Here is an 11,113-nt window from a genome sequence, read left to right as displayed (position 1 = left end):
TTTTCTTCACTGACTCTAATTGCAATTTGGTAAGAAGGACACAAAACTGTACTAAGCATTAGTGGACTGAGCACACAGCCTCTATTTATAAAGAATAACCACATCTGAAGGCTCAAAATGTTCACTTATATATACACTTTTCTGAGATTGAAAAATTTAGATTCACCCCCTTTAACCATAAATCACATAATTCTGACTAACTTGTGAAGGGTTAATTAAGAAAAAAGAGGACTATAATGAGAACAGAGCATCAAATAATAAATAATAATTAACATAAAAAAAAGAGAGATAAATCCAGAATGTGGGACACACTAAAAGACAACAGGTTTCATCTTTAAAAAGGCAAAAAAAGAGAAGAGATTAATCCAGACTCATAGAGAATAAAGGGACATTAAAAATGTGATCTATTTCCTGGAATTTTAAAAAAGCTGTACCTATAAAACAGGGATAATAAGGGGTGATTGATAACAATTATATTATAGAATTACTACCTTTAATTTTCTTAGATGTGATAAAGGCTTAGGTTATGAAGGAAGAGGTATTTATCTTTAACAAAATACATGATGAAATAAATGCTTAGGTATATAGTTTAGTGCAAAGTCTAACTTTGCCTATTCACACAATAAAGTATATGTGGGTATGCACATAGGGACACACCTATATACAAGCATGAATACACATACACACACACATATATATAAACATAAAAAGATAAAGTAAATGTAACAAAATGTTAATGATTCATGAATCAAGGTGAAGAGTACTCAGGTACTCAATATATTACTTCAATCTTTTTATAACTGAAAATTCTCAACATAGAGAGTGGCTGGGAAAAGCATCACTTGTAGTATCAGATGCTGACTTCCAAGGGTCAATCTAGTAACACACTACTTCCCCTCTGTCTAATCGTAACCTCTATATCAGTGGTCTCCAAATCGGGCAGATACATTCTAGGGTACCGACTAACGAACCAGAGATAAGTGAAGAAATATTAGAATTTCTATTAATAAATTTTCCTCTTATCCTTGTAAGATTTCTTGAGTTTCATAATGTACTACACGTATTACTACAGTAGAACTTGTACCATTTATAAATACACATATTTTGAGGCCATAAACTCAAAAATATTTGTTACTGATGGCCTAAGATTAAAAAAATTTGAATATACCCTTTTCTAAAATACACATAACTTTCTTAAGTCTATGAACACCAAAAGATATTAGAACCAGTTCCTTTCATGTTTATGCAGGAGCTTACTGACACTCAATATGTAGTCCTTACCAGAAACCCTGACTCAAAAAGAAACAGGAAATGGAGAAGAATGGCATTGGCAAGTATTAACATAAAGCTAGGAGTAGGAAAATCAGCAAAGAACACTATGACCACAAGTTACCACCAATAAAGAGTTAGGCTTTGTTCAATAAGGAAATTTGTATGGAAAAAATATTTCTGAAGCTAGAAAAATCAGGGGGGGAAATAATCTCAAAAGAAGACCATATTAAAAAAAAGTGCATAAAATTCAAGGCAGTTTTGATTAGAAACAGGGGCTGTAATCATAAATAGCATAGAAAATAATCTAGGGACTTCCCTGGTGGTCCAGTGGTTAAGACTTCAATTTCCAAAGCAGGGGGTGCAGGTTTGATCCCTGGTCAAGGAGCTAAGATTCCACATGCCTCATGCTCATAAAAAAACAAAATATAAAATAGAAACAATATTGTAACAAACTCACTAAAGACTTTAAAAATGGTTCACATCAAAAAAAATCTTAAAAAAAAAGAGAGACAATAATCTAGGTATTGACAAGAGCACTTAATCAAGATTCTAAAATAAAAAGATAACTGGACATAAGGTCTTTGAGAAATAGCTAAGTAAGTTTTTTCTTTATGTTTATTCTAAAGGGTACAAAGATTCATTGACAATGAAAAACTTTTAAATTAGAAAATGATATGATTTTGTTATTAAATAAATAATGATACAACAGGGCTCTATAATTGCTAAATGGTAAGATGAGAAAAAGAATACGTGATTTTAATGTCTTAAATGAAAATCTGACCAATTATACCAATGGACCTCAATTTAGAAAATAATTGTATAGTTTTTGCAGTTGCAGAGTTTATCATATAGGACATTAATTTATCTTTTATAAACTTGAAGCCTGGGACGAAAGATAAGTTTCATGCTGAATTATACATGTGTCATTTCTGAAAACTATGAGAAAAGAACGCTAGGGGTCTACTAAGCGTTTTAATTACAAAAATTAAGAGGTATAGAGACAAACTTTCAGAAGTTTTTAATACAGTGAAGAAAATCTCTGGCACAGAAAAAGGTTCCTCATGAGTAGGAGAGACAGTAACAGCAAAGCAGGACCACAGAGTTAGGGGGAAATGAGGGGAAGGACACACTATGCATTATTACTAGTAGGCAGGTTTAGGACACTGATGTATTAGCCATCCGACTGACCATGGGGTTTGTTGGCTACTCTTGCTAGACAGTAACTGGGCAGAATTTTTCCATTCAGATGTGACTGGCTTATGGATACACAAACTTTATAAAACTTTATAAAAGTAAAAAAAAATTTTTTTACTTTTACTTTATAAAAGTAAAAAAAAAAAATTTACTGAGAAGTAAAATTTGCTTCCCAGAAATTCATATTATAGCTAGTTTATTTTATAAATAATTCAATTCCCTTTAAAAGGGGACAGCTACCTGTTAAAGAAAAATTTTACGAAAGTGCAGCACATACTCTGGTTGCAGAACAAAATCACTGTGCTCCTAATTGGTCCTTTGCTATTTCTATCCTTGCCGTGTCACCTGAAAGATGGAAAATCCAGTGCTTCCTTTTCAGTGGAATTTTTTCCATCTGGTATTTTCATACCTAGTAAGTGAAAGCTGTTTAGTTGCTAAGTCATGTACAGCTCTTCTGTGACCCCATGGACCATAACCCGCCAGGATCCTCTATCTATGGGATTTCCCAGGCAAGAAAACTGGAGTGAGTTGCCATTTCCTTCTCTAGGGGATCTTCTCAACTCAGGGATCAAACCAGCATCTCCTGCTCTGCAGGCAGATTCTTTACCGCTGAGCCACTGGGAAAGCCTAGTAAAAGCAAACTGCAAGCTTATAATATAGTATTAGTTTTAAGTATTCATCATTTAAATCTTTATAAAAGCCTAGTAATATGACTAGGCAAAGAAACTTACACATGCCTTGTAATAAGGGTAGCCTTTGTTCATTTCACCATTCTTTTGACTTTTACAAGGCAAAACACATACTAGAGAATATGTTATTGATTTTACAGCACGAAGTGTATCAAAATAAAATGGGACAATGATACATTTTGCCATTGGTATTGGGGAATTTATCAAAAGACAGAGAAAAATACAGTATGAATTGAGACAAAGTGTATCACTTAAACTATTCAAATGGCTATGAAAAATATTAACAATCTTTTGGCAATGTTTAGCAAAAAACAACATATTAAAAGTTTTAATGTAAAGTTTGATTTCAAATTTTAAAATTACTGTTTGAGGGCAATGTACTCTAAACTCAGGAAAGCACAAATTAGGGTGATGTAAGATGGTGATCTAAATTTGAACCTACCTTGTCAAAGGTAGAATCGTGGGGTCAAAAAGGAAAGCAAGTACCTGATCACAATAGTCTCAGAAAATACAAATTAAATCTTCATTTATGGTGTGAAATCTGTTAATAAATCAATTCATTTACTATGGTACTCAATTCTTCAGTTATTTCAATAATAGTGTTAAATAACAGCACAACTAGGGAAATTATAAATATTTAAGGAGATTAAAATATCAGTAGAAAACATATTTCATATGGATTAAAAGAAAAAGCATTCACTCGAAACTACTTCTGAATAAGAAGCCAAATTAATTTCATTCGGGAACTTTAAAAGAGAAGAGAGAGAGAAAACAGCCTATGAATCCGTTTTCAAAGACAAGAATAAATATACAAACTTTTAAGCAAAGCCAGGAATCTCGATGACTTTGAAACGTCTACTTACACTCATTTTAATGAAGAATTAAAGGATACAATGTGTTGAAGACATATTTAAAAGGCTAGTAGCGGAATAAGACAGATGAACTGAATTTTGCCATAGCCTAAATAATTACAAGAGACTGAAATTGTAGTGTAATTCATGTTCTCTTTCCAGTTTAAAAACTTCTATCCTTTGCCTCTATCTTTGGTGTCACTGCCACCAATAAACACAGTATACAGCTTAGAAACCTAATTACTATCTTCGACTAGGAAAAAGTAAATTGACATTATCTCTTTAAAAGTTAAGATATAAAAGAATGCAGTCCGACTTGATTTTTGTCTCATGGTCCCACAGTATTCTGATATATCATGCCAAAATGTCAAAGTTTAAAAGGGAACATCATCATTTGCTAGAAGTGCACCAAAAATTTAGCTACTGTACGCTGGTGTGATGACAGCTAGTAGTATGCAGAGGCTACAGAATGACATAACATATGTGCGTTCAGCTCCCAATTACTCCCAGGAAGGTTCAGTTGAATGGGAAACTGAAACGGGGACAGTAACACCTTCATGTACATATGCTACAGTTTTGTTCTCTTGCAGTTTAAAAGGATAGTGTAATTATCTTCAATTTACACAAAACATTATGAAACATGGTAGCTGCTCATGATTAAAATAAAATAGCAATGTCAATTAATTTAACAGTGTTAAATATATTCACATGATCACCACTCGTGATTCAAAATGGCCAGTAGTGAAGTTACACAGCAACCTATGTACACAACGTTTGCCACAACAGTGTTGGTAAGTTTGACTCTTTGCAGGCCAGGTGATTTTACGAGACAGATAATCTTGCATTGATCCTTTCATATTATGAAAGGAATTATATGTTGTAAGTAGTTTCATTCCTCACAGGGGAGGGAAGGGGAGACCCTCTAAAAAGTCAGTACAAATTGAAGAGGGATCTCCCTTCTTGAACATTGGAACGTGTTGACCAAGATATGATTCCTATAAGCTGAGGGTAAACCAATCTTAAGATATTAAAGGATCTTGTAACATTGCCATTGGTGATCGGCGGGTATTTGCCACAAAGGGGACTCCAGTCCTATAGCAGAGCCTTCTGGGAGTACGGCTGCTGCGGCTGAGGTGGCTGCTGGCTGCCCCCAGGCTGGGGTAGTGTGGACGGTAATGTATAGTTCGGCACCTGGGACAGGCTGGTCCCTGCGTTCTGGTAGATGGTGACGTCGGGAGCAGCTGTGGCGGCAGGGGGAGGACTGTACACTGAAGCCTGGCTGGGATACGTACTTCCCGGGACGGAGCTGACCATTGTGCTGTGGAGGGGAAAGAACACTCAGTTAGGTCAACACTGACTTACACAGCCATTCAGAGATCAATAGGAAAGCTGTTCACTAAACAATTACTCATTTAAGCGATCCATTCCATTAAGTATTTATTAAATGGCTAGAATGTGCCAGATACTGCTATTTGAGGCACTGAGATATCATAAAGGAAGACGGGGGGGAAGTCTCCACCATCATGGAACTTCTAAGAGGAGGAAAAAAATGAGAAAAAAATGTGTAATATGTCAAGAGGTGGTGACAATAGGTGATACGAAGAAACACAGGGACTTCCCTGGCGGTTTAGAGGGGGTGACACTGACGACCTAGGAAAAAGGGCACTTCAGGCAAAGAGGACAGCAAGCCTCTGAGAAAAGGCCAGGCATGTTCAAGAGACAGCAAGGAGGCCTTGATGGCTGAGGAGGGTAGGCAGAGGGCAGAGCGGCATGAAGTGAGACAGCAGAAACAGAGGAGAGGAGCCTGCGTGCACAGGCCCTGTAGACTGCGGTCAGGGTCCTGGCCTGTGGCTGAGGGGGATGGAAACACACTGGTTGGTTGTGGACAGAAGAGCAATCGGGACTTGGCTTGTTCAGTGGTTAAGAATTCGTCTGCCAAAGCAAGGGACCTGGGTTCGATCCCTGGTGGCGAACTAAGATCCCACGTACCGAGGGGCAACTAAGACTGCACACCATAACCAGAGAGCCCGTGCGCTGCAACTGCTGAGCCTGCGCACCACGAGAGAGGCCCACGTGCTGCAACTAGGCAGAGAAGCCCCTACGTGCTGCAGTGAAGACCCACCACAGTCAAAAAACGGACAATGTGACGCAATTTGGTGTTAACAGGCTCACCCTAGGGGTGACAGAAGTCTGGAAAAGTGACAACCCGAGAATCAAAAATCTATGTAAAAGAATAAGAAACTGTCTGCTAGATATGGACCGAGGGACACTGAAATACCTGCCTACCAAAGACACAGGAAAAAAATTCCTCCTGACTGTTATTTGTAATTAGAAACCTTGAGTCAAATATGTCATATACCTCTATGATGTACACTTCCACCTCCATTTTCACTACTTCCAATTTTGTTAGCGTATGTTTGTTTTGCCATCAGTTTTCTCATTCAAACACACACAGATGCACATGTACCTACACACAACTGTTCCTAATATATCTTTTTAAAATCTGCCTCAAGGTGTTTGTGAAGACTTTTCAATGAACTGAAATATATAACTCACTGGCCTAATACAGCCCTGGAAACTCCCATCAAAACATTTATTTATCAAGTATCTACTGAGTCCCCACCAGGTGTAAAACTCTGTGCTACACAGTGTGGCTCTGAAGGTGACGGACCCCACTCCAGCTCTCAGGACACAACAGCCTAGTTGGGGACACAGACAAGACGACGGTGTGCTGGGGGCCTGGGACAGCAACAGAGGAGCACCATGCTGGCGAGGGGAACAGCAAGACAGCCTTGGAGAAAGGATGGAGCCTGGTGGGCTGCCGTCTATGGGGTCGCACAGAGGCGGACACGACTGAAGCGACTTAGCGGTAGCAGCAGCAAGGACTAGAGAATGAGTAGAACAGCCAAATGAAGAGGACTCAATATTTTGATATTAATGCTCTGCCAAAAGCACCTCTTGAAATGCACCTGTGTTTCTGCAGAGGTGATATTTACAGCTAGCCAATAGCCAGGCTGGGGGACACAGCACAGGCCATGGGTCTAGGACAGGTGGCAAGAGAGGACAGAGCAGTCCCCAGCCAACAGTGACACGGCACTCTGACTCTGCAGCACCTACTATCAGAGCAGCTCATTTACAAGGATAATACCTCAAGGCTCTGGACTAAGAGATCCAAGTCACCTCCAGGGACGAGAGCCACTAGAGCTGCACGTGACAGGGTCACCGAGGACTAGCTGGGATAGAGCAGTACCTCTGGATAAGGCTCAAGTTTCTAAGAGCGTCCTACTTCATTCCCGTACACTGGCTCACTTCTCAACAATTTCCACCTCTACTCACTTTGATCTAATTTTAAAGTAACATGTTACTCTCCTAAAAGCTGCTCCCTACTGATTTCCATGTAAGGGTATTTGGTTTTAACAAACTGAGAATTTAAAAAAAATTTAAAAGTCCTTGGACAGACAGGCAGGGTTCCACCTAACTTTTCCCCTAAACTCTGTAACCCAGTAGGCAGTGCTGTCTTCCGGCTGCTGTCATCTGATGCCTGTAACAGGCTTCCCCACTACCCTCCTTCTTAAGGTCACTTCAGAATACAAGACGTGACCACAAAATCATGTTCGGAATCCCTCAGCATCCCTAGAGTAGGGCTCCTGAGGTTGAACAGTACAACACTGAAGGCAGGACAGGAGCTCTGAGACGACTCCAACATGGATGCAGGGTCTGAGAAACTTCTGTTGTGAACTCTTAAGTCTACCTGTTTGAGTCAAAGGAATGACTTCTCGTTGAAGGAGAAAAAGCATTCATAAATTATGAATAATATAATGCATACATATAATCATTTACATGATGGGGCATTATATGTAAATGACCAAAACAATGAGCCTGACATTTCATCATCAGCTACTCGCCCCATGAACCATGTCAGCTTCTTGTTACTGTCTCCTTCCACGTGGTTTATTATGCTGTGATATATATATACTAACTTCCTACCAGGGTAAAAAGAAGGAAATATTTGTTTCTAAGAGACAGCTCAGAACTACAAATTGTAAAGGAATAATCAAAGAACACTTAGCTTTTTATGTGAAATTTGTATAAAATGTTAAGTTACAGTAATCAAAATAAACAAGTTTCATTAAAGTCCTTAGCTAATATCACAGACTCAGAAAAAAACAAAAGAAATTCTGATGGGAAGGAATATCAAAAATACCTAGCTACATCGCTTCTCGGCCTTTTGGCTAAGATCAAGTGTAAAAATACCTAGCTACAGTCTGAGGGAGAATGGGTTCATGTATAGGTCTGGCTGAGTCCCTCTGCTGTCCACCTGAGACCATCACAACACTGTTATTTGGCTATACCCCAAAACAAAACAAAAAGTTTTAAAAAATAATGAGGTAAAATCACAATCCAGCAGTTCACGGAATCAGTAGAACAGAGGACTGGCATGCTGGCTGGCACCACCACGCTGCAGGGGGTGCCAGAGAACCCACTTGCCACCACAGACAGGGCTGACCTTCTGCTATCAGTGATGACACACATCCTGCATTTTTAAAATCCATTTTTCATGATTACAGACGATCGACGGCACTTGAGGGTTTCAACAGCGCTACCCGCAAACAACAGTCAATAATCAAATTACTTGGGGTAGGAAGCCTGGGCTTGCTGAGTAGGAAGGGCTGGGTTTGCAGATGGTGGCACTGCTCCTTGGCTGAGGGAAGGCAGCTGCTCTGGGGGCAGGCTGTAGCTCTGCAGGTGGCTCATCTGGGCGCTCCCTGTGACCAGGTAAGCACCACTCTGAGGAGGGTACACCTAGAACAGTTCCACATAAAACATGTTAGGTTCCCTCTGATTTTAACAGGCATGCTTTCAATTACAAACAGAACAACAATCACATCTCTGAAATCCTTTAAGTTACTTCCGCTGTCAGGCATTTGAAAAAGTTACTTTTCAGTGAAGTGGGCTTCTGATGATTTTTGTTCTTAGGTAAACAATAGCAAAACTCATGTTCCCCTCCACAGAGAAGCAGTAAAGAAACTGACCTTGAAATCTGATACTGATATAGTCTCTCTTTCCATGTTGATACTGTAACTACCTAAAAGGAATCCCTGACTCAATGGACATGAGTTTCAGCAAAGTCCAGGAAATAGTGAACGACAGGGGAGGCTGGCATGCTGCAGTCCATGAGGTTGCAAAGAGTCACATGACTGAGTGACTGAACAATAACAACAACAAGGGAATCCTCCAAAATGCTTAAGAAAGTGTATTTGAATTCACTGTTTTACAGCAACAGTTCACACATGTTTCTTGATACCTATTAGAGATATACTAAATATTTCCTAAGTTACAGTTTATTGAACACAGAGCAAGCTAAGCTACCCTTCAAAGTCTGCAGGGTCAGCAGACTTTGTCAAGGACCTGGAAAGTACATGTGTCAGACTTCGTGGACCACATGGTCTCTGCTGGCACTACTGAGTTCTGCTCATAGAGAAAGCAGTCAGAAACGATATAGAAACCGAAGAGAATGGCTGTATTTCAGTAAAAGTTTAAAAAAAAAAAAAAAAACAGGTGCAAGGGTTCGATTTTTGCCCTTGGGCCATTGTAAATCCCTGCGTCTAAAAATTGTATTTGTTTTAAGCCAGAAAGATTAAGGTCTCAAGTGCCTCCCAAATCTTAACATGCATAATATTCTAATTTTCTGTAGTATTCATTAGATCCTTCCATCTCACATGTTTGAAAACTGTTCAGGGAGTGCGACTCTCACTAGCTGTTACTGTAAGATGGTAACACCACCATCAGGACACGAAACCACCACCATCTGAGCGCCTGTGTTAAAGCCACAAGAGACGCACCACACACAGAATCCAAAAGGTCTTCACTGTAAACACAGTTAGTCCAGTTCTCACAAAGGCAATTGTTTGTACTTTGCAAAACCAACAGGAAGGGGTTCTGTTTGTCTGTTGGCTCGCGCTGGTATCATGACTCATGGGTACGTGTTGTCCAGCCCCACATTTCTCAGGTCTGGCTGCTCTTCTTCAGGGTTCTGGACCCTCCCTTCAGAAGTGGACCTCACCAAAAAAACAAAAAAAATTCACCTGCACAAAGTTTATGGTACTCTGTGTGGATAAAATACGGTATCTGGCGAACTGCTCCCTATACCCTACACTTGGTGAGTTTGTGAGAAATGGGCTCTGGAAATAACTACTGGTGTGACGAGTTTTAGGGGCCTGTGCTGCATCACACATGTTCCCATGTAATGGAACAGAAAAAAATCCAGATCAAGGCAGCTCGCTGTAAAACTGAAAATGGTAGATACTCACAAGGACTTAGTAATATTAAGAAACTGCACTCACACAGACAAAAACTATCCTTCTTAACCAGAAAATTAGATGTGAAGCTTTGAAAATACCCAGACGTTTGGATCTCACAAACGTGAGATTCAATACACCTGGGGTAGAGCCAATGCATCTGTATTTTTTTTTAACTTGATGGTGACTGATGTGCACTTCTGCATAAATATAATTTTTTAGAACAAGAACTATAGGTATAGTTAGCATACTATACACTGTACTTGTCAGGTGAAAAAGTCTTCTAAACTTTATTTTTACTCTGAACATATACTTTTGGGAAGTTTCACATTCTACAAAAACATAGCTATTTCAAATAATCTCAAATATATTTGAAAATTTTAAATGAGATGCTTGAGCTTTTAAAAGCTTACCTGAGAACCAGAAACTCCGGATGACTGAATATAATACTGCTGATTCTGTAACTTTGCATACATGGAATACATGGGGTCTTCATTCATTAACTTGGTATACAAGGACAGGGCTTCCATCACTTTAACATTCAGTTCTGAGAGTTCTGAATGTTTTCTGAAATATGATACAAGAATGTAAAACATCACTGCTATTTAAATGTTCTAAGTAATAAGATGTATCAAAATAGCAAAAGTAGGCAAGAATGGTGTTAAGTAGACACTATTAAAAATGTAACTTGGTGACAAAAAAAATGTATCTTATAGTTCAACTCCAAGGCAACCAAAAGTGTTTAAGATTTAGGTATTGTACGGGTAAGATTTAGGTGTTGTGCGGGAAGGACTCGAGCTTATTGCAC

The 11,113-nt window shown here is 39.0% G+C and overlaps 1 protein-coding gene across 1 annotated transcript in view; it reads right to left on the bottom strand.

The window, feature by feature from the left end:
- Nucleotides 1-3,990: 3,990 nt before the first annotated feature.
- STAM (signal transducing adaptor molecule) overlaps nucleotides 3,991-11,113 on the bottom strand; it is a 53,364-nt gene continuing 46,241 nt past the window's right edge. The window contains exons 12-14 of the mRNA XM_052650672.1: nucleotides 10,719-10,872; nucleotides 8,640-8,809; nucleotides 3,991-5,324 (exon numbers count right to left, since the gene is read on the bottom strand). Of these exons, the coding sequence (XP_052506632.1) occupies nucleotides 5,099-5,324; nucleotides 8,640-8,809; nucleotides 10,719-10,872 (550 nt within the window). The 3' untranslated portion in view covers nucleotides 3,991-5,098. The remainder of the gene's footprint in view (nucleotides 5,325-8,639; nucleotides 8,810-10,718; nucleotides 10,873-11,113) is intronic.

This window comes from Budorcas taxicolor, chromosome 13 (assembly GCF_023091745.1).
Source record: "Budorcas taxicolor isolate Tak-1 chromosome 13, Takin1.1, whole genome shotgun sequence".
NCBI lineage: Eukaryota > Metazoa > Chordata > Mammalia > Artiodactyla > Bovidae > Budorcas > Budorcas taxicolor.
The sequence above is the reverse complement of the archived record's forward strand: the minus strand, read 5'-3'. Positions and strand labels throughout refer to the sequence as shown.